The 25,545-nt window shown below is 43.7% G+C and overlaps 1 protein-coding gene across 1 annotated transcript; it reads right to left on the bottom strand.

The window, feature by feature from the left end:
* Nucleotides 1–8,663: 8,663 nt before the first annotated feature.
* Nucleotides 8,664–21,391, bottom strand: bloc1s1 (biogenesis of lysosomal organelles complex-1, subunit 1). Its single transcript, XM_061220305.1, has 4 exons — nucleotides 21,183–21,391; nucleotides 19,993–20,065; nucleotides 15,658–15,790; nucleotides 8,664–9,578 (listed from the first exon to the last, which is right to left on the bottom strand). The coding sequence occupies exons 1-4, from the start codon at nucleotides 21,241–21,243 to the stop codon at nucleotides 9,465–9,467; spliced, it is 381 nt and encodes a 126-aa protein (XP_061076289.1). The 5' UTR covers nucleotides 21,244–21,391; the 3' UTR covers nucleotides 8,664–9,464.
* Nucleotides 21,392–25,545: the final 4,154 nt, after the last annotated feature.

A 25,545-nucleotide genomic window follows, 5' to 3' on the forward strand; every position in this document is an offset into this window, starting at 1 on the left:
TCTGGTAAAAGAAAATCCCAGGATTCTGTTGGATCTTTAAAGATCCTTCAAGGATTAAATTATAGGAACAAAATCTTGGGCAAGATCCAGGCTGCAGGTAGGATTCTCTCTCAAATATCCTGATAAGAATCAGGATCCCAGTGAAATCTGATGGAGACACAGGATCCTGTATACGGTACAAAAAACTCCAAAAAGGCAGGCTTGTATGCCCAAGTTCAAGTTCAAGTTACTTTATTTGTACCCGTAGGTAAATTTGTTTGCAGAGAGAGCAAAAAGTGCTCAGGGGTTCCAATCCTCCAGTGAATCGGTAAATACAACGTAGAATAGATGCATCAGACAGTGGAAAGCTTATCAGCGCTCTGACTTGTTCCACTAAATAATGGCTGCTGGAACAAAGCTATTTCTATAGCGCTTAGTTCTGTACTTTGGGACGGCAAGTCTACACCCAGAAGGGAGAAGCCGGAATTCACTGTGCAGAGGGTGGAACTCATCGTTTATGATTGAGCTGGATATTCGCTGTAGCTGCCTGATGTATAGAAACTCAGGATTAAGCTGTTGATCCCCCCCGATCAATTTACTAGACCATTTCACAATCTGGTTCAAAGAGTTTCTGTTCTTCAAAGAAAGATTACCAAACCATGAAACCAAAGAAAAAGACATGACGGACTCAATAAAAGCACGATAAAATAGGGTCATCATGGTTCTGTCAATATGGAACCGGGACAGTTTTCTCAAACAATATAAACGCTGGTGCCCCTTTTTGCACACATCTTCACAATTCATTTCAAACTTCAATTGTGAGTCAATAATTGTCCCAAGATATTTGTACGATTGTACACACTCGACAGTTTGGCTCTTAATGGATGCAACTTCATGTGTGTGGGCCTTTTTTCTAAAATCAATTTGCCCTTCTCTGCATCCTCTCATTACATTATTACATGACATTACTAGGTATTTAGCAGATGCTCTTATCCAGAGTGACGTACAAGGAGGTGCAGATCAAACACAGGGACAAGTGTGAAGAGGACCCGAGAGGACAGTATGGTTCCGAGTCCTAGTGTGACCATACAGATACAATTGGAACTCTCGCAGAATACTTCAGCTCACAATACAACAATATCTACAGTCAGGTCCATAAATATTGGGACATCGACACAATTATCATATTTTTGGCTCTATACACCACCACAATGGATTTGAAATGAAACGCACAAGATATGCTTTAACTGCTTTAAACTTTCAGTTTTAATTTGAAGGTATTTACATCCAAATCAGGTGAACGGTGCAGGAATTACAACAAATTCTATATGTGCCTCCCACTTTTTAAGGGACCGAAAGTAATGGGACAATTGGCTGCTCAGCTGTTCCATGGCCAGGTGTGTGTTATTCCCTCATTATCTCATTTACAAGGAGCAGATAAAAGGTCTAGAGTTCATTTCAAGTGTGCTATTTGCATTTGGAATCTGTTGCTGTCAACTGTCAATATGAGATCCAAAGAGCTGTCACTATCAGTGAAGCAAGCCATCATTAGGCTGAAAAATCAAAACAAACCCATCAGAGAGATCGCAAAAACATTAGGTGTGGCCAAATCAACTGTTTGAAACAAAAACTAAAAAAGCCTTTACAGTTCTGGAACAACATCCTATGGACAGATGATACAAAGATCAACTTGTACCAGAATGATGGGAAGAGAAGAGTATGGAGAAGGAAAGGAACTGATCATGATCCAAAACATACCACTTCATCAGTGAAGCATGGTGGTGGTAGTGTCATGGCATGGGCATGTATGGCTGCCAATGGAACTGGTTTCCTTGTATTTATTGATGATGTGACTGCTGACAAAAGCAGCAGGATGAATTCTGAAGTGTTTCGGGCAATATTATCTGCTCATATTCAGCCAAATGCTTCAGAACTCATTGGACGGCGCTTCACAGTGCAGATGGACAATGACAAGAACAAGCAGGAACTGAAGACAGTTGCAGTAGAGGCCTGGCAGAGCATCACCAGGGATGAAACCCAACGTCTGGTGATGTCTATGCGTTCCAGACTTCAGGCTGTAATTGACTGCAAAGGATTGCAACCAAGTATTAAAAAGTGAAAGTTTGATTTATGATTGTTAGTTTGTCCCATTACTTTTGGTCCCTTAAAAAGTGGGAGGCACATATGTAAACTGTTGTAATTCCTACACCGTTCACCTGATTTGGATGTAAATACCCTCAAATTAAAGCTGAAAGTCTGCAGTTAAAGCACATCTTGTTCGTTTCATTTCAAATCCATTGTGGTGGTGTATAGAGCCAAAAAGATGAGAATTGTGTCAATGTCCCAATATTTATGGACCTGACTGTATATCTAGATCTAGATATAAGTGCCATTATAATCTATGGCATGCACAAGGCTAATCATGGTGGTGAGATAGGGAGGGAAAGGTGCAGCCTGAAGAGATGAGTGCATTTGAAAGTGGTCAGAGACTCTGCTGTTCATTCCACCACCAGAACAGACAGCCATCGTGACCAAGAAGTGCAGGTGCGGAGAGGGGGAGGTACAAGGCGTCCCGAACTAGCGGAACGGAGGGGTCTAGCTGGTGTATACGTCTTGATAAGTGATTGAATATATACAGAGGCTAATCCCTTAACTGCCTGATATGCGAGCACCAAAGTTTTAAATTTGATGCGAGCCATAACAGGCAGCCAGTAGAGATCGCTGAGTAGGGGGGTGACATGTGAATGTCTGGGGACATAGAATACCAGATGGGCTGCAGCATTCTGGATTAGTTGTAGGATGCTGGAAAGCCAGCCAGCAGAGAATTGCAGTAGTCCAGGCGGGACAGGACCATTGCTTGGTCACTGTGGTATCCCCTAGTGAAATGGAAAATGGGAGAGGTTAGAGCAGCGATGAAGATTAGCTCCATCTTACCTGGGTTGAGTTTTAGATGGTGGTTGCCCATCCGGCTCTGGATGTCTCTCAGGCAGGCGGAGATACGGGTAGAGACCTGTGTGTCCAATGGGGGGAAGGAGAGAAAGAGTTAGGTGTCATCGACATAACAATGATATGATATGCCATGAGCAGAGATAACAGGGCCAAGGGATCTAGTGTAAATGGAGAAGAGGAGGGGACCGAGGACTGAGCCCTGGGGGACTCCTGTAACAAGGGGCCGAGGGCTAAAATAATGGACGGATAGTAGTTTCTTTTGGCAGTGGTGGTAGCGGAGGAGAGGAGAGACTGGTAGGAAGACAGGTCCGATGGGTCCTTCCTCCACTTCCTCTCAGCTGCACATAGGCTGGCCCTGGAGGTACGTAGAATGTCCGAAATCCATGGGCTGGGAGGGGAGCATCGAGCAGACCTGGAGACAAGAGGACAGAGAGAGTCAAGTGCTGAGGAGAGAGAGGAAAGCAGGGCAGAAGATGCAGAGTCAGTCGGTAGTTCAGAGAAGGATTCAAGAGGAGGGAGAGAAGCGGTGACTCTGGGGGCAAGCGAGGAGGGTGACAGAGAGCGGACCTTATGGAGGACTGAAACAGTGGGGGTGAGAGAAGGGGAGGGAGGCAGGGGAGCAAGGGGGATGGAGAAGGGAATGAAGTGGTGATCAGACATGTGTAGAGGGGTAACAGTGGGGTTAAAAGAGGAGCAGTTCCTCAAAAAGATCAGGTCTAGAAGGTTTCCAGCCTTGTGGGTTGGGGGAGAGTGCTGCAGGGAGAGGTCAAAGGAGTGAAGTAGTGGTAGGAAGGCAGCAGACTGGGAGGCTTCCTGGTGGATATTGAAATCCAGGAGGATCAGTGGGGTGCTATCCTCAGGGAACGAGCTGAGTAGAGTGTCAAGCTCATCAAGGAAACTTCCCAGGGGACCTGGGGGACGATAACCAACAACAATATAGTTTGATGGGGTGGGTGATTGAGACAGAGTGGTATTCAAAGGTGGATAGGGATACGTCAATGAGGGGAAACAGAATTTCCAAGAGGGGGTTGGTCTCAACAAGCCAGTGGCAGTGGGAGGAGTGTGAGAAGGAGAAGGAGGATGAGAGGGCAGCGGGGGTGGCGGTGCGATCCAGGTCTCGGTGAGGGCGAGGAGGGAGGCATAATCAGAAGAGGAGATGAGCAGTGGGTGGGTGGAGCCCAGTGGGGCAATCCCAAAAGGTCCCACTAGATAAAGAGGAAATGAGCCTCATTAAGGGTAATCAGCACATTCCCATTTAGTTTAACTGCAATGGTCTGACTGAACTACTGTCTATCTTTACATTGATGTCCTATTCCCGGATGCTTAGGCAGAATATTTGGGCCAAAGACTGCAATGGAATTTATAGTACAGGATCAGTTTAAATGAAAAATGCGTAGACAATATCACAGTTCGAAGTTGTCTAGGACACAGTGATCTTTAATTTGCTTGTGTTCCTGTTTCAATTAATCTACCTTTTCCATGAATTTACTTGTGTTCCTGTTTTTTTTTCTGTAAAAATGGAAAGAAAAAAGGTCTACACACTATATCAGGATCCACATTAAATCAAGTAATGTTTTCTGGAACTGGCTTTGATTGATGCAATTTTTAAAAAGAAATAAAAATGTATATTTTCTATGCCTGTATGGTTTGGTAAACCAATATTGCAGTCCCCATTTGGTCATGTTTTACAAGAACCTTCAAAGAATCTTACATGGTTCATTCAAAAAAATCTTAAGAATATCCTATCAATATTGAAATAAAATGTAAATTTTCTATCAGCATCTTTGAAGATCTTAAATGATAAGTCCTAAGTGCCTGAAGAGACATTTCCATCCATCCATCCATCCATTATCCTAACCCGCTTATCCTGAACAGGGTCAGAGGGGGGCTGGAGCCTATCCCAGCATACATTGGGCGAAAGGCAGGAATACACCCTAGACAGGTCGCCAGTCCATCGCAGGGCACACACACCATTCACTCACACACTCATACCTACGGGCAATTTAGACTCTCCAATCAGCCTAACGTGCATGTCTTTGGACTGTGGGAGGAAACCGGAGTACCCGGAGGAAACCCACGCAGACAAGGGGAGAACATGCAAACTCCGCACAGAGAGGCCCCGGCCGCTGCACCATCCATGCCGCCCTCTGAAGAGACATTTAAAGATCCTAAACAGGATATATACATATCCTTATCCTTTTTGGCTAAACCTACAATAATTACAATAACGTATAATATACCATATATTAACTGAGGCCCATTGATTGAAGTTTTTTATCAAATACCCAACCCCCACTAACAAGTCACACAGCTGCTCATCATTTACAGCATACTGAATAATAACACATTTTGATAAAATATGTAATTTAGAGAAAAGCCTGCCCAAAAATGTCTGCCAAAAAATAAAAAAATAAATTTCTAACTAATCATGTGTAGATGGGGATCTGCATTCAGATGGCAACCAATGACCTTTAACACAATACCGGCAGTATCCTACTAGAACCATCACACTGTAAGAGACTAATCTCTGTAAAACTATAATCTCTGTAAAACTCACCATCGGAATGTACATTACTTAGCGCAAAATAACTTTCACATGTTGATACGTGGCCAAGCACGGGTATGTGTTGCATGCATCTGTCAGGCTAATAAAAATGAACATGTGACAGACTAACTCCCCATTCACCCGAAGTAACCCCACCTCTGGATCTCCGAGTCTCTTGATTCCTGAGTCTTCTGCAGCAGTGAAAACCTTGACCAAATACACCATTGTGTCGGGGGTTCCCTGATGTCCTGGCTAAATTACCAACCTGCCACCGAATCATCCTGATTCAATTGGCAAAGACATCGCTCTCCCCCGCTCCACCTCAGCTGACGTGTGCTGAGCATTCTGATGCAAAATGGCTGCCGTTGCATCACCCAGGTGGGTGCTGCTGGTGGTGGCTTTTGGAGGGAATTTTACCTGTGATCACTGCAAAACGCTTTGAGTGTAAGAAAAGCGCTATATGAATACAGTGGGGACCAAATGTCTGAGACCTCAAGTGAAAATGCTTCTATTTGGCATTATTTCCTAATTTAATCCAAACTTTTTAATTACACTCTATATTATCAGCATAAACATTTGAGTGAAAAGTTGAATCTTCAATAATTGACACAAATTTCCGAATTTCTTAGTATTTGGTATGTCCCCCTTTTCCTTTGATGGCAATGTGCACTCAAGCTGGCATGGACTCCACAAATTTGTGCAAAAAACCTGCTGATCCTGATCCAGCATTATTTGACAATGGTCCAAAGAGCATATTGTGATGTTACTGAATGCTTGGCTTTTGTCAGTCTTCAAGTGCCCCCATCAATGTTCAGTGGGGTTGAGGTCAGGTGACTGTGGATTGTGCAGCACTCCTTGCTCGTATAAGCAGCACTCAGAACAGAACAAAGTTCAACATGTGAAACACCCTTACAGTATTTCAGCGGAAGGTGCTTACGTTTTTGCCAAGTCCGACGTCACATCCCAACAACACTCAAGCAGCCCAACAGTACAAAGGGGCAGTTGCATTTTGACTGATTATGCCTTTGTATGCAGCCTTGTGATGGATAAAGTCTGATGTAACATTATGTCTTACTCACAGGTTGCATACGTGGAGCTGGATTTCTTAAGGCCTTGTGACGGTTAACATGTGACAAGAAACAGAAGTCCAATTTCTCCAGACGGCACATTCACAGAAAGCCTCTTTTGTTCTCTTTGTTGTTTTGTTTTTTAATTCTCAACGGGTTTAAATTACTGAAATCGCAATGTTTTTCCATCAGTGAATGAATTTTGCATAAGGTTCGAGCAAGGTTCTATCCAAAATTGAAAGTCACCAACAAGAAATGCACGCATCATATAGTAAAAAAAAAAAAAAAGAAATTACATTTTTCATCCAATTCTATGAACTGGCTGTTTTTACATAATTTTACATAATTCTAACTTAGTACAGGCCAATTTTGGACATTTCACTGTAAAGTTGAATATTTCCAATGTGGTGGTGGTTTTTATACTAGTACAAATGTGAACTGTGTCTCTGTATTTCTGTGTCCCACTGATTAATGTGAACTGTCTCTGTAGTTCTGTGTCCCACTGATGAATGTGAAGCCATTCTGTACTCTGTGACAAAAAAATGGCTTCTTACCTGTTAATGGTTAGATGGACTAGTGCATTTACTTGCTTCATTTGGTCCATCACAAATACAAAGAGCATGCTGTTTTGGCTTCAAACTACGAGAATGTTCTAAGAAATAGAACATGCTCAAATTGCACAAATAAAAACATGATTATTGTCTTTTTTTTCTTTAACCTTTGTTTGGGAATACAAGATGTTGTACACTGCCAGGAATGGTCTTTGATGGAGCGCATCTTGTCATTGAATGTTACTGTAATGGGGGAAGGAGTTCTAAGTATCGACACTGTACAGGGACTGCAACAACCAAAAAGGACACAAGTCTTGATCTAGAATCTCTATACATGTATGCACTGTTTCTCCCAGCATTTGGCAATATTATAAAAATGCATATGCTATAAGAACACTGTATACAAATAACACTGTAGACTACGTTAAGGTTGTCACATAGAAATCAGGAAAAGCACTAAAAACAGTAAATTATGGAAATCGCAGACAAGGCAGAATCCATGACAAACACCCAGAATATTGAGTTTCATGAATACTGGCTGGGACAGGGTGACATGTAGTCCTCATTTTCAGCCAGAATGTTTCAGCCAGCCATCCTTCCAAAATCTTTCCATACATTGCTCTTATGGTTTGTTTAGGAAACCCTGGTCCTGGAGAGCAGCAGGGAGTGCTGGCTTTTTCTCCTGGAGAGCAGCAGGGAGTGCTGGCTTTTTCTCCTGGAGAGCAGCAACGGCTTCCGACCCAAGGAACAAGGTGAGGTGGGTTAACAGGGTGAACAACTTCTTTCATCGATCAATGAAGTGCGTACAAAAAAAACTTAAAAAGCCAGTACACCCTGCAGCTCTCCAGGACCAGGAGTGAGGACCCCAGCACACCCTGCGGCTCTCCAGGACCACGAGTGAGGACCCCAGCACACCCTGTGGCTCTCCAGGACCACGAGTGAGGACCCCAGCACACCCTGTGGCTCTCCAGGACCACGAGTGAGGACCCCAGCACACCCTGCGGCTCTCCAGGACCAGGGCTGGCCCCCCCTGATGCAGGCTCATAGATCCATTAACGTTACGTGTTTGAGACATTTCTGGTCATGCTGTGCTGTACTGTGGGATCAGGTTCCAGCGGAGCGGTTGTAGCTAACTGGGCACTGCAATGGCAGTGGTGATGAAGAACAAGCACAGCAAAGCAAAACGGCAAGCCCACGGGTCTCGCTCAAAAGCCTAACTGTTTCACAGAGCTTTTCCTCGATGGCGACAGCTGAAGTGGGGATGTAAACTGACTGTTTGTGTTTTCTGTTGGACCTGCCAGTAAAGCTACCTCTAGCTACCCAGCTAGCTCAAGGATTTCCTGCCCTCGATGAAGGTGAGCAGCAGGACTGAGGATGGAGGAGGACCACAGCACAGTATGCCTTTAATGAAACATTAACTGTTGTCTTTTTAAATCAATTAAACAGAAACCTCTCTATACTTCATTTGTATTAATTACTTCCATTGTGCGCTTCTTCAAAGGCTCCCAGCTAGCAGTCATGTCAATCTTGAAGCAAGGTTAATGAAACAATTAAACATTTAAATGAACACACTAAAGGTACAATGTTGATTTATTGTCATATATTTATGAAACACTTTATTGAAACACTTTACTTGACAATATTATTAAAAAGCAATACTTTTCACATAACTCTATATTAGAACATATTAGACTGACAAGGCCATGGGTCATAAATATCTTTACCAATTTGGGAAAATCAGCACGTGATGTTAGAGATGTCAAGCTGTTGTCTTGGAGAGCTGCAGTGTCGGCAGGTATTTGCAGTTTCCTGTCACTCATTAAGGTCTTGAGAAGATGAAGTGTTGACCAGTGACTTAAATGACTTGGATGAATCGCTGGTGTTGAGCAGACACTGATGCCCTCCAGGACTGAATTCTCACACCTGCGATTCAGATATAAAACTATTTTAAGTGAGCGGGATGGCAAATTATTACCGAAAGCAACAGAGGATCTGAGCGAAAACACGGGACGCCATTTTGCACGTCACCGCCTGTGAGTGGATGCATTGCCATTTCTGCACTTGTGTGCTGCACAGAATTTAAAAAATGTTGTCTTTGGAGTTGATTTCAGAGAACTTTCCAGAAGACTTTAGTTTACTCAAAAGACTCAATGCTGCAAGCACGAGTACAATTACATCACTCTAATAGGCTTACGATTGACCAATGAGCCTGGTCACACCAGCAGCTAAAGCAAAGCCCTCAGGATCCTCCTACCCACTGATGGCGGTTGGCAACAGTTGAGCTGTTAACTGGTTCAGGCGGTGGGCGTGACTGAAATGCATGCAGTTGCGTAAGTTAACTCTGATTGGTGGGCTGGTGGCCATGGCGCGGGTCTAGGAGGAGGCGGCGGCCTGCAGCTGGCCCTTGTGGACGTACTCCAGCGCCGTGGCGACGGTCCTCATGTCCATCTCAATGCTGCGGGCCCAGTTCTCCACATCACCGATCTCCTGCCACACACATTCAACACTACATTAACCACAATGCATCACATTAACCACAATGCATCACATTAACCCCAACGCATCACATTAACCACAATGCATCACATTAACCACAATGCATCACATTAACCACAATGCATCACATTTACCCCAACGCATCACATTAACCACAACGCATCACATTAACCACAACGCATCACATTAACCACAACACATCACATTAACCACAACGCATCACATTAACCACAATGCATCACATTTACCACAATGCATCACATTTACCCCAACGCTTTACATTTACCACAACAGATCACATTTCCCACAACACATCACATTTACCACAACGCATCACATTTCCCACAACGCATCACATTTCCCACAATGCATCACATTTACCACAACACATCACATTTCTCACAACGCATCACATTTACCACAACCACACCACAAGCCAAAGTGTGGCTTCCGGCTAGCCACTCTACCATAAAGCCTGATTGATGGAGTGCTGCCGAGAACAGGAGTCATGTTCTCCCATCTCTGCAGAGTGACCGCTGAGGTCTTGGTCACCTCCCTGACCAAGGCCCTTCTTGCCTGGTTACTCAGTTTGCCGGACAGCCAACAGGACACACACACCTGAAACTCCAGTCCCCATACGCCTGCACTATATGACAGGGACCTGAGACTCCAGTCCCCATACGCCTGTACTATATGACAGGGACCTGAGACTCCAGTCCCCATACACCTGTACTATATGACAGGGACCTGAAACTCCAGTCCCCATACACCTGTACTATATGACAGGGACCTGAGACTCCAGTCCTGAAAAATAAGGGCACCTCACAGTCTAATACTCCAGTGGAAATCCACCCCGACTGTATGAACTCAGTACTCACATTGTATACTGTATGAACTCAGGACTCACATTGTATACTGTATGAACTCAGGACTCACATTGTATACTGTATGAACTCAGGACTCACATTGTATACTGTATGAACTCAGGACTCACACTGTATACTGTATGAACTCAGGACTCACACTGTATACTGTATGAACTCAGGACTCACACTGTATACTGTATGAACTCAGGACTCACACTGTATACTGTATGAACTCAGGACTCACATTGTATACTGTATGAACTCAGGACTCACATTGTATACTGTATGAACTCAGCTCACATTGTATACTGTATGAACTCAGGACTCACATTGTATACTGTATGAACTCAGGACTCACATTGTATACTGTATGAACTCAGCTCACATTGTATACTGTATGAACTCAGCTCACATTGTATACTGTATGAACTCAGGACTCACATTGTATACTGTATGAACTCAGGACTCACACTGTATACTGTATGAACTCAGTACTCACATTGTATACTGTATGAACTCAGTACTCACATTGTATACTGTATGAACTCAGGACTCACATTGTATACTGTATGAACTCAGGACTCACATTGTATACTGTATGAACTCAGCTCACATTGTATACTGTATGAACTCAGCTCACATTGTATACTGTATGAACTCAGGACTCACACTGTATACTGTATGAACTCAGGACTCACACTGTATACTGTATGAACTCAGGACTCACACTGTATACTGTATGAACTCAGTTCACATTTCACACGCCGGCCTGCAGTAACCTGTCAAGCACACAGGGGGGCAGCCTGGACCAGGAAACAGAGTCTCCCTGGGAGGGTGAGGGCAGTCTCTTTGAGCGTGCTCACACATGACTCACTCTGCTTGGACCATTACAGTCAGCTGTGCAACCACCCCACACTGCAGGAGGTGAGATTTTAGGAGGATGAGGTGTGGGAGATCTAAAGAAAACTACATTTTGTAGTATGAGTCATGTCTTTATGGCCAGGGCACAGTAAAGTGATACGGTCTGCCTGATGGACATCTGAGCGTCTGTCTTTCAGCCTCAGAAGAGGAGAGCAGCTCTTCAGCTGAGTGAGTCAGAGTCACATCCTACTGACTGTACAAACCCCCTTTCACACCTTTCACTCACTCACACACTCACTCACTCACTCACTCACTCACTCACTCACTCACTCACTCACTCACACACTCACTCACTCACTCACTCACTCACTCACACTCACTCACTCACTCACCCACTCACCCACTCACCCACTCACTCACTCACTCACTCACTCACTCACTCACTCATTCAGTCACTCACTCACACACTCACACACTCACTCACTCACTCACACACTCACTCACTCACACACTCACACACTCACACTCACACACTCACTCACTCACTCACACTCACTCACTCACTCACTCACTCACTCACTCACTCACTCACTCACTCACTCACTCACTCACTCACACACACCCTTACACACCCTTACACACACACACACACTCACTCACTCACTCACCCACTCACCCACTCACTCACCCACTCACCCACTCACTCACACAAACACCACATTCACTTACACACACACACACTCACTCCACTCACACAAACTCACACACACTCCACTCACACAGACACTCACACACATACGTTCCACACGAACACACATCCTACTCACACACATTCCTCACACACACATTCCACAGGACCCTGGAGACTTTCAGCTGACACACACACACACGCAGGCACACACACACACACACACACCTCTCACACACATTCCAAAGGGCTCTGGAGACTTTCAGCTCTCATGACTGAGATAAACATGCAAACACACACTCACACGCATCACACATATACACACGTCCCACACACATACACACACACACACACACACACACACACACACACACACACACACACACACACACACACACATACGTCCCACACACATACACACACACACACACACACACACACATCACACACATACACACGTCCCACACACAAACACCCACACACAGGCCACTTCCAGTGAGGGTGACAGTTTGATGAAACCACAACAGGTGCTTGTCCATCCAGAGCCACATACCAGCCTGATAACGAGCCCCACCAATGCATCAAACACACACACACACACACACACACACACACATCCCAATGCTGGGAAAGACGTGAATCAGAGCAGTAATGCACACACACACACACACACACACACACACACATCCCAATGCTGGGAAAGACGCACACACACACACACACACACACACACACAAACATCCCAATGCTGGGAAAGAAGTGAATCAGAGTAGTAATGCACACTAACACACTCACACACACCCACACACACACACCCACACCCACGCCCATACACACCCACGTGTCCGCACACACACCCACGCCCATACACACACACAGACACACACACACCCATGTGCCCGCACACACACACACACACACACACACACAAACACACCCACACCCATACACACCCACGTGTCCACACACACCCACGTGCCCGCACACACACACACCCACACACACACACACACACACACCCATACACACCCACGTGTCCGCACACACACCCATGTGCCTGCACACACACACACCCATACACACCCACGTGTCCGCACACACACCCATGTGCCTGCACACACACACACCCATACACACCCACGTGTCCGCACACACACCCATGTGCCCGCACACACACACATACACACACCCATGTGCCCGCACACACACACATACACACACCCATGTGCCCGCACACACACACATACACACACACACACACACACACACACACATGCCCATGCACAGTCTAACAATGTGTCAATATCACAGGTAGTCACTTTTCATTTGTCAAGGAGGCCAAAATCCAGATCAGGATTAATGACAGTTCATCTGTCCAGCCCTGCGTTGTGGCAACGGTAGCAAACAAATGTATGAAGCATTAAAAATGTTATAAAATGCAAACCCCCCCTACCCCTTATCACTGATGGCAAGGGCAGTATGCGGTGCACCATCTCAAATTAAAACAAAACATATGACTAAGAGACTATGAATTATAAACACTCAAATGATAAATTATTGCCACTTTCAAATATTGCAAAGTCTTTTGAAAAATATCGCTGTGAAACAAATTACCCAATGGAAACAAAACGTAATCTTTGAGTGCTACTTCGGTGGTTTGCAAAAGACATAAATATGAATACTTGACATTTTTGGAATGTCAACAAAATGGAACAAAATGAAAAAAAAAAAAATAATAATAATAATAATTTCCTGTTTTGACAAAACCATCATGAGCTCGACCCATCTTATCTGATAAAGCTGGCCTGCATTTTCATTTCCGACCGCAAAAATTTCACTGCCATGCTACTCCCGATAAGTGATAACTGCAGATATTCCAAACTAACTTCACACCTGTGCCAACAGATTGCCAAGGGCTCGGAGAGAGATCACTATCAGCACTGGGTCAAAACACAAAGGAAATGCAAAATACTCCTGTTTAGCATTTCATTGGACAGGCACCGTGTTCAGGCAGCCATTGTCCAATCACAAGCAGCAGCAAGCATAAAAGCACACACACCGATGAGCCACAACATTAAAACCACCTGCTTAAAGCAGGTTTTCCATGAGGTTCATTATGAATCCTGATAATGTGAATGGGTTATCCCAGTTTGGTGTGCTACATTGTGGCTCTGCTTCGCTGGTTCACGTGTTTTGACAGACAGTAAAACACTTTCTGAAATACTGTATCTCTGGAGACACCAGTAGGAGGAACACTCCAGCTACTGCTGCTAATAAATAGAAAATTACTAACATAATATGAAAGACCGTTTTTGTCCTGAACACTGGTGATAATAGATGCTTCTCTTCAGACAGTCAGGACTCCGCCTGTTGTAGAATTATCTGACACAGGAGACCAGGCTATTAGTTGATGACCTTTCTGACTTGATGTGCTGTTGCATCTCATTTTTAAACAGGAAAAACAATAAAGTTAGTTGACCTTGGGGGCCAATAGTCTGAGATTTTTTCATGTAATCCTGGAAATTAATAGATTTTTTTAGGATTGAAAACAAATGAAAGCTATGCAAGAACTACTCGAAGACCAAGGAGTGCTACACAATCCACAATCACCTGACCTCAACCCCATTGAACATTCGAAGACACTTGAAGTTCCATGCCAGCATTAAAGCAAAAGATGGACATACCAAATACTGAGAAATTCTGAAATTAATGGAAATGTTTCAAAGATTTTCACTCAAATTGTTACACTGATAATATAATTAGTACTGAAAAAGTTTGTATTTAATTAGAAAAGAAATAGAAGCATTTTCACTCAGACCTTTGGACCCCACTGTATGTATTTGTGACAAGTTTTCAGTTATTTAAAAAATAAAAGTTTATTTTTGGGTACATGTACAAGGAACAACACAGGCGGATATTATTATACGTGCCCATCTATGGGTAGGGTGGCATGAATAGACCTTCCCTTAAGACCAGAGCAGACCTCTTTCCTTAAGACCAGAGCAGACCTCTTCCCTTAAGACCAGAGCAGACCTCTTCCCTTAAGACCAGAGCAGACCTCTTCCCTTAAGACCAGAGCAGACCTCTTCCCTTAAGACCAGAGCAGACCTCTTTCCTTAAGACCAGAGCAGACCTCTTCCCTTAAGACCAGAGCAGACCTCTTCCCTTAAGACCAGAGCAGACCTCTTCCCTTAAGACCAGAGCAGACCTCTTCCCTTAAGACCAGAGCAGACCTCTTCCCTTAAGACCAGAGCAGACCTCTTCCCTTAAGACCAGAGCAGACCTCTTTCCTTAAGACCAGAGCAGACCTCTTCCCTTAAGACCAGAGCAGACCTCTTCCCTTAAGACCAGAGCAGACCTCTTTCCTTAAGACCAGAGCAGACCTCTTTGCTTAAGACCAGAGCAGACCTCTTTCCAGCTGCCATTTCAGCTCACTGGGTGAGACCAAGCCGGTGTCATGACCTCGGTTATTAGTGCTGTGTGCCGTTCTGGTAGTGGGCCTGGGTCTGGTGGTTCTGGTTCTGAATGCCCCAGGCATGCTGAGAGTGTGGAAGGGTTCTGACCTGGTGGAGAAGAGGCCAGGCTGTGGGTGTAACCTTCAGGACCTGGTTGAAGCACGTTTGGGGCAGATTTGGGGCCAGGCTGTGGGCCTTACCTTCAGAGCCTGGTTGAAGCCCTCCACCATGCTGATCCACTGGGCCGTCTGCTTGGCGAACTGGCTGGCCTGCACCTGCAGGGTCTTCACCTCGTTATCCAACTTCCGCTGGTTTACATAGGCCTGGGCCACCCTGCAGACAGACACACACACACACACACACACACACACAGACACACACAGAGATACACACACAGACACACGCGCGCACGCGCACACACACACACACACACACACACACAGATACACACAGACACATACACACACAGACACAATTTCACATTCAGAGTAATCAAGTACTAGAAATTGTAGTTGGAAATTGCATATACCCTCTCAGTAGTTAATCTCCAAACTTTAGAGATTAACTCATTAAAAATGAGTGTTTCTAAAATTTGTTTGAGTTGAAAAATCTGTGTTCTATAATGTGAAAACACTACTATGCAAACATGCAAACAAAACCTACAGTCGTAATCAGAATGTGATTTGACTTGCTTTGCTCTCCGATGCCACAATAATGAAATATGCCTTTGATTTATCGCAAATTTCCTTTACACATATTCATTTGTTCCTTTATCTTGGATGCAATTGGCTTCTAGGAGTATGCAGCCTGCCAGAATAAAGTGCTCTGGGATAGGCCCCATTCACACAGGACTGGCAGGCATTAACCCTTTAAGGTGTGAGATCAAATATGTGAGTCGAGTGTACTTCTAATGCTGACGTACATTTACACTTCAGTCATTCAGCAGACATTTTTAATCCAAAGCAATTTACAAATGAAAAGCATAAAATCCATGAATAGCAAAACACGCTGTTATAACCAAAAACAATAGTTATCGTAAGTGCAAGTTTTTTTGTTTTTGTTTTTTGTTTTTTGTAACAATCACTACTGGTAACTGAAAGCACTAGTTGTAGAAAGTGTGAAAGCACCTTCCATTCCCTGCAGAGGGCTGATGAATCAGAAGCTCCAGAGAAGGCCAGATGGGAGCAGGCTGGCGCTGCTCAGCTATGTACGGGCAGGACGAGTGGTGCTAACACAGGCCACCCAAACCGCAACATGACCCACACGTCCTCCTTATCAGTAACGGCCGTCTACCGCATGAATCAATACTCTCCCTGCAGCTAGCGAGGAACGCCAACACTGATACACGGCACAGTGATCCAGCAACATGCATATCTAAACGGTGAGTAACTGCTCTGGTGTGGGCAAACATGCCCGGGAGACACACCACAGCTGCTCACTTCATTTTCACGGCTTCTGGTCTGTTTAACCCGCATTTCTTCTCCTGGTAATTACCCATTATCTCTGGTTAGTTCTTTCATCACGTCAAACATTTCTGATAGACTCATCATAGGCTCATCCCAGGGACCTAACATTTGAGCAGATGTGCTCCAGCGCTGAAAGATTTAGGAGCGCACTAATGCGTCCCAATTAGCAGAGGCGCTGCTAAATCATTTCTCCAGTTAGCGCACATCACTATTCAGGAGCAAATGCTCCTAAAATGGAAGTGTTCTAGGGTACCTGCATTTTGATAAATCACCACATAAACTCATTATGAAATAAAAGGCTAAACTGAACCTAGTTACCGTATTCATGAAGCCTTGGATCAGTTCTCTCTCTTCACTCATACTGGACTAGACTAGGTAGGGGAAACTGATCCGAGATCAGCCCTGCTGGCTCGAAGATGCTTTATGAATATGAGTGAGGATCAGTATATAATTGTAGCTCATATTGGATAAGGTTAGGACTTCGACAGGAGAGAACTAATCCAAGATCAGACGCGCGTTCAAGACAACATATTCAAACTTCAAAACGTTTTGTCTGTGCACCACAAACATTAGCTAACAGTTTGAGAAGGTATGGCTAACAAAAATGGCTGCTGACAGGCATGACACTGACAGAACAAGTTGAGTCATTTGGCAGTGATAATGCACTTTAATCAACAGAATATTTGTTCACACTCAAGAAATCCCAGGTAAGCAGCTAAAAAGCAAGCTAGCATAGTTAGACCTAAGTCAAATGCATTTGTGTTAAAAAGCCGTTAGACGGAATGTTAATTTAAAATCGTTCTACGGTAACTTTAGCCCAATGCATGCTGGGACAGCCACCAGTCCCTCCTCCCACGACCAGGAATAAGCGGGTTAGATAACGGATGGATGGATATTTAGAACATACTGTAGTGAGCTTTGTAATCAATCTTATAAAATACTTGACATACAGTGCTTTCAAATCAAATGTTATTCTGGACATGCGTTGAAAAATACATTCATATAAGTTGCCCCTTTAAGGTGAAATAAAGACAAACAGAATGTATAATTGTGTTGGACTCAAATACTTTTCTGTGCTCGACTGATCTTGCCGGGTGCAACCGAGTCAACCAAGAGGCCCAGAAGGTGGGGTTTACACTTTTTGAGAGGATTTCACAGGTTCCAATACACCAGACAAGCTCAGTAAAGCGTAGAAAATGATTTGAATCCAAAACAGTTGCATATATGACCCAGGTCTGGCGCATACCTGTTTAAGGAAACAGGTATTTACCGTACATATTCCGTATTTACTGTCAGTGTTGGAATCGTGGGAGAGCCCTGAGCTGTTTAAAGTGAATTTAAAAGTGCTTAGTCACCCACTCAAGACAATAGATCAGAAACAGTATATCAAGATGCCCGCTCGGTACTGTAACTGTAGCCGAAAGGAGAAGTTAGAATGAGGAGGCACAAAGAGGAGACCGTGGAACTCAAACCAGGGGCGAGTGACTCAAACCCCCCTGAGTCATCATGCCCCCCCCCCCCCAAATCTACACAACAGCCGGCCTCATCGTCAGGCTCCTGACATCACAAGTACAGTTACTCAGCAGACACTCTCACCCAAAGACACTTTCAAACATTAAGGGGCTAGAGAACTGGCCCCGGCCTGTCTGGTGTACGCCCCAACAACATTACAATGTACGCCCTAACAACATCTCGTCTCACTTATAATAGCCCTAAAATATATTTCTGTCGTTTAAAAAAATATATTATGACAGCTAGTTTTAGTGTATGTTCTCAATTGGCCAAGACCGTTATTGTGTACAAAAAAAGGCTACTTTAGATGCTTATAGAATGTTCTGAAAACCAGCTGGTTTTACAATGGCAGGTATCAGGGCATTCTGGGGTTTGTAGTCGAAAGCAAAGAAATACACTGCAAGTGACTTGCTCGTAATGTGACATTATGTTTCTAGAGGCAGTACCTTTAAAAGATCAATTATCACTTGATCATGTCCTGAGCTTCAGTTATGAACCTCCACAAGCTCTTTGATACAGGAAGCTGTGCCAGCTTCAGATCAGGCTGAATATGCCATAGGAGATAGTTCCAACCGAAAATATGAATAAATGACATATTTGAAATTAATAATAGGGCAATATACACAATATACACAATAAAGTGAGCACTTTATTACATATTTATTAGGCTTATTTTTTTGACGTATTGGTCTTCTGCTGCTGTAGCCTATCCAATTAAGAGGTTTGACGCGTTGTGTGTTCAGAAATGCTCTTCTGCATCACTGTTGTAATGTGTGGTTATTTGCATTGCTGTCACTTTCCTTTAACCAGACAGGCCCTTCTCCACTGATCTCTCTCATTAACAAGGCATTTTTGCCTGCAGAACTGCTGCTCACTGGATGTTTTTGGTTTTTCGCACCATTCTAGAGAATGGCAAACTCTAGAGACTGTTGCGCATGAAAATCCAAGGAGATCAGCAGTTTCTGAGACATACAAACAACCCTGTCTTGCACCAACAATCATTCCATGGTCAAAGTCACTTAGATCACATTTCTACCCCATTCTGCCACTTGGTCTGAAAAACAGCTGAACCTCTTGACCATGTCTGCAAGCTTTTATGCATTTAGTTGCTGCCACATGATTGGCAGATTAAATATTTGCATTGACTGGTGTACAGGTCTATATAATAAAGTGCTCAGTGAGTGTACATGCATCAAACCCCAGGAGGCTTAACATCCCTGACGAGCAGCTCTGGAGTTACAAAATGTGTTTTTGCTTTTGACCGAAAAACACAAATGTTCCTATACCAGCCACTGTAAAGCCAGATAGTCACCAGGTCCTATGGAACTGACACCTCATCACAGACTGGAAAAGAAACTTGAGTAACACTACACTCATATCACACAATTATAGCAATCTAATAGAATTAAAAGATTTTTGCTCTAGTCACAAAAGAATCAGCGGATGAGTTGTGGAGGTTCCGGCTGGTACTGTGGTGGTGTTGGGTATCATATGACTCATCCCTAATAGCTGCGTGAATAATCCCCACACAATGTGAAGGGCTGGTCTTGGACTTACCCAACGTTCAGGTGGTCCACCAGAGCCTCAGTCAGACATGTGGCAGCTGTGATCGCCTCTCGCCTGCGTCGCTCTGTGGGGAACACACGGAGCGCGAGCAGGTCAGACCCCTGTCACATGACCAGTGACAATGAGCACATGCAGGTCAGGTCAGACCCGTCACATGACCAGTGATAATGAGCACATGCAGGTCAGGTCAGACCCCTGTCACATGACCAGTGATAATGAGCACATGCAGGTCAGATCTGACACCCCTGTCACATGACCAGTGATAATGAGCACATGCAGGTCAGGTCAGACCCCTGTCACATGACCAGTGATAATGAGCACATGCAGGTCAGGTCAGACCCCTGTCACATGACCAGTGATAATGAGCACATGCAGGTCAGGTCAGACCCCTGTCACATGACCAGTGATAATGAGCACATGCAGGTCAGATCTGACACCCCTGTCACATGACCAATGATAATGAGCACAAGCAGGTTAGATCTGACAACCCTGTCACATGACCAGTGATAATGAGCACAAGCAGGTTAGATCTGACAACCCTGTCACATGAATAAACATAATGAGGGCATGCAGGTTAGATCTGACACCTGTCACATGACTAATGATAATGAACACGTCTCAAAACCCACAATGAAAACCAGTTCAATAAATGAAAGCTTTTCATACACTACACAGCTTCAAATGAATTTCATCTAACGGTATCTAGTTATCCAAGTAGCAAGCTACAGTAAATAAACGAATACAACGGTAAAACCTCTAGCCATCTAGCATCTAACTAACAGTGCTGTATTTTAATCTTATTCAAATGAGAATGAAGAAAATGTGATTAACGTCGGTTTTAATATTTTCGGAATAGTTGGCCAGCTGACGAGCATAACGTTATAGTATTTTCGCTACATAGCCAACGCTGCTAAACGAACTTCCGCCAACAAACTTAACACCGGATTGACACGTCTCCTAGACGAATCAAAAATCATAGCTGAAAAAATAACCCAATGACAACTTCTCAAGGCGGGGCGAAAGCTACAACTCGCCCACTTAGTGAGCCGGGGATTTGCTGAAATGCGACCCCGCGTTCTGGCGTCGCTCGTCGGAACATCCAAGTAGGATAGCAGCGAGTCTCTGTAGCAACTAGGCCCCATGCCCGGACAATGAAAATAAACAATACGCTATTTATATACCTTGGAGTTCTTTCCTTTCGTTTTGCTTCGCTTGGTGTTCCTTAAGCAAACGAGAAAGCATTCTTAAGGTTTATGTCACCATTCACCGAATTTAACCCTGCTGATTAATCGAAAAATATTAACTGTTAGCGCATTCCTAAAAAGGCAGTCGGTCAGTAGTCACTGGATGATGTGGGAAGTGCACTCTGTCATGTGACTGACTGTTCCCACGCGGTATTAATGTCAGCAATGCGATGGTTTACTTTCATATAGCCTACTGGAGATATTGCTGGGGAGTATAACGTGAGGAACTGAAATTCAATGAATAATATCCTATGAACGAGTCAGTTATTAGGAATAACTGCCCGACAGGGTGGCACTACGTTCCTAGTGTATTATCACGGTTATACCACGGCTAACTCGCCGAAGTAATATAGCTATGGACAATTTATTTTTTAATTATAACCGGACATTTTTATTCTACTTATTTGTGACTAATCAGCCAATTGTGTGGCAGCAGTGCAATGCATACAATCATGTAGGATGTATGCATGGTGCAAAAAACTAAAAACTAAACCAGTGAGCAGCGGTTCTGCAGATGCCTTGTTAATGAGAGAGGTCATAAGAGAATGGCCAGACTCGTCAAAGCTGACAGGAGAATGACAGTAACACAAATAACCACACCTTACAACAGTAGTATCCAGAAGAGCATCTCTGAACACACACCACATCATAACTAAGTGGATAGGCTACAGCAGTAGAAGTCTAATAAAGTCTTAAATACCTAATAAAGTGCTCACTGAGTGTATTTTAGCTGTGAAAAATTCTTCACGCCGTAACAAAATGATTGCACGTCTTGACCAATCAGAATGTCGTATTTGCCTTGTGCAAGGCCCGTAACCCTGCATTGCTCCAGGGGAGGATTGTCTCCTGCTTAGTCTAATCAACTGTAAGTCCCTTTGGATAAAATCGTCAGTCAGATTAGAGATTAAAGTAATGTAATGTTAAGCAGAAGATGACTCATAATGACGCTATGAGCTATTTAAATAACTACACGTTCTCTGACAAATTACTTGTGTGTCATTGTCGTCAGCTGTAACGTAAACTATCAAGCTAGCTATCTAATGTTATTGCAGTGGCGATACATTATTGCTAGTTGGTAACGTTAGTACCGTTTCATAGCTAGTAGAGTGGGGATACATTATTGCTAGCTAACGTTGCTTGGCAACCAATAAACTACTGTTCAGCGGAAGAATACTTTTACCATAAAACATAGTTCCATTAAAAATACATTCATTTAATTTTGTCTCGTCTTTCGTTTGTTAAATTTGGAAAGATAAATGTGGCAACTGTTGTATAAAAGCGTTATGGAATTGAAACCCGTGGTATCTTGTGGATATTGGCACAGCTAGCGGGGTGGTTTGGCCGTTACACCCCCTAGCTGTGCCAATATCCGCAATATACCACGGGTTCTCGTTCCATAACATTTAATTCAGATCTTGACGATGATGATGATGATGATGAGAAACAATACGAAAATCATTGTTTCTGCTGATTTTCCTGTTGAACTCAATGGACAAATTGTTCAGGAGAAATAATTATTTTTGTATCTACTGCATATCTGACAACAGCACAGTGGGCTGAGGCTCATTTGATTCTTTGGACCCTTGATGACTTAAAGCCATTTAGCCAACAAACGTGTTCCGTACTGTATCAGCATAATTTACAGCTGAATGAAGCCTACACTTGCTCGTAGGACAACCTGAAAATAAGATATCCAGACTCTGATGATGTTGATGGGTCACGGGCAGGCAAACGATATGCAACAAAATACTGGAAATGACTACTTTCATTCACATAACATTGCCGTGTCCCAAACGTTTATGGAGCCCTGGAATGGGGGGACTGTATAAACACTGCTGTAATTTCTGCAAGGTGAAAGCAAAATGTATAAAACATTTTTTTATTATTTTATTTTATTAAAATCTGACAATGTGCACTTTAACCACATGCAATTTGTTTTATTACAAATCTCAAATTGTGGAGTACAGTACAATAAATGAATGATGGGTCTTTGTCCGAAATATTATGGAGGACACTGTATATGGGAAATGATTCCTTGGAAACGCCTCCTGTCCAGTCCAGTATACAGCAGTACTTAATGAGTCACCACAAAGACAAATGTTTATTAGTCAGCATAACTGATTCACAAATCGATGACCACATTAGGGAGCAAGATTGCGAGCTGGACTAGTTCACAGCATGTTCTGTGGAATCCTTACCCACTGTTGTGAGTCGGGACCTTCGTTTGACATGCAATCATAAAGTTTGCAGCTTCAGACAGACTGACCCTCTTGCTGCACTGGGTCAGTGGTTTTTCTGTTTGTTCTGTCCTGTAAGGCTGATGTACTGCCCCCCTGCTGGCCCTGTGATGCTCACTGGCATCCTGCTCTTATGAAGCTGCACTTAGCTGGGTTCCTGTCCCACTAAACTCCAGCTCTGCTGGTCAGAACAGGATATAACGGCTATTGGATATTTATAAAATTCCATGAATATGATTTGAGAATTGCCTCACAGCAAGGAAGTCCTGGGTTCGAATCCCCGTCGGCCGGGGCCTCTCTGTGCGGAGTTTGCATGTTCTCCCCGTGTCTGCGTGGGTTTCCTCCGGGTACTCCGGTTTCCTCCCACAGTCCAAAGACATGCATGTTAGGCTGATTGGAGAGTCTAAATTGGCCGTAGGTATGAGTGTATGAGTGAATGGTGTGTGTGCCCTGTGATGGACTGGCGACCTGTCCAGGGTGTATTCCTGCCTTTCGCCCAATGTATGCTGGGATAGGCTCCAGCCCCCCTGCGACCCTGTTCAGGATAAGCGGGTTCAGATAATGGATGGATGGATGATTTGAGAATTCCCGTCCATCTGCAATCATAATTCTAACCCAGGGGCAGGAACAGTGTGCTCCCGGATGCAGCCCGTAAAAAGTAGGGTACTGAACATTTCTGGATGATTTACAAATTAGGGAGTATGCTTTTCAAGAAGTAAACCATACTTCTTAGGAGGTCCCACTGAGGGAAAGAGGCGGAGCCATCTATTGCCATCCAATCACAGTTCAGTAAAGCAGAGAGGAAGAGGCAGGGGATTTTTATTACCAGCTCCGTGTTGGAAAATAGTATGGAGGATGTGTTGGACATAGTATGGAGGATGTGTTGTGCAGTATGCTTAGCAGACAGTATGTATATTTAGGATGCAGTAGTTAGGACGCTGTTTCAGGGCACAGGCACATTCACTGGGGATTTTAAGTACACTACATTTAGCAAATATTTTGCCTACTTAACAACCTTCTCACCCGGTGTACTCAATTTATATACTCAATAGTAAGCAAAAATGCTATTTTGGCCATGGCCTCTGTATTGGCCTTTTAACTGCAAAGCTCAACGGAAGCATTTGACTCCTAGTCCCTCCCCTCAACCCTAATGTCCATCTGCACATGAATTCTGAAGAAAATGTTTTTTTTTGTACTGTACAAGTAGTCCTCTTCCAAATACCAATGTATTACTGTTAGGAATGTGAGGATAAAGTGTTACATAATGATACAATTATAAAAGGACATTTTTCATTCATAATTGAGACTACCTGCATACAGGTCATAGCATTTGGTATGGGACTGTACGATTATTGTAATCTCGCAGCATTGCACTCAGATGCACAGTTGCAGAACACGATTTGGTCCGCACAATGTTTATAATGAGTGAGCTGCATACTGGAGTATGCAGGAGTCATGTGAGAATTATGTTGTGTATGCATGTTGGGTAATATAGTTTAGTGCAGAACAAAGGTAACTTAGCCCTTGCACAGAAGCGTTTTACCAATGCAAACCAGATGTATTTCTCAGTTCAGGATTCAGACAAAAATGGTGTACAGATCTCATAATGCTGAAATACTGGCACACCCAAGCAACAGCAACACAGTATGGTGACAACCAATATTATAATGTCTGCTGTAGATGCCAAAGTCCATGTTGTAAGGGAAAAATATAATCAAGGAATTTAGGAAATTATTATTCCCTGTACTTGGACATTAATATTAGACAAATGAACACATTTGTTCCAGCATATCTCTGTCTGAATGGCTGATGTTATATCCTCTATGATGGTAAACCTTTAAATGTGCAGACTGTCTGAATTTCGCCTTTCATTAGTGTGGAATTACACTCACTGTTTTAAAAGCAGAAAGGTCAGGCTTTGTGTACATTAGGTCATTTTTGAAGAGTACCCACAATCTCTCATGCTGAAGGCGTGTCATTAACCTAAAAGGCTTGAGTTTAATTGCACTTAGCTCCTTGCCCTTCGCAAGAAACATCAAGGAGGACCCAAGAATGCTTGATAA

Source organism: Conger conger, chromosome 14 (assembly GCF_963514075.1).
Source record: "Conger conger chromosome 14, fConCon1.1, whole genome shotgun sequence".
Taxonomy (NCBI): Eukaryota; Metazoa; Chordata; class Actinopteri; order Anguilliformes; family Congridae; genus Conger; species Conger conger.

Bases quoted from the DNA above. Each gene is read 5' to 3' on its own strand.
- bloc1s1 (XM_061220305.1), bottom strand. From the start codon at position 21,243: ATGCTTTCTCGTTTGCTTAAGGAACACCAAGCGAAGCAAAACGAAAGG. The intron at 20,066-21,182 runs GTATATAAATAG...TGTTCCCCACAG, and splicing joins CGAAAGGAAAGAACTCCAAG to AGCGACGCAGGCGAGAGGCG. The intron at 15,791-19,992 runs GTAAGTCCAAGA...GTCTGTCTGCAG, and splicing joins GTGGACCACCTGAACGTTGG to GGTGGCCCAGGCCTATGTAA.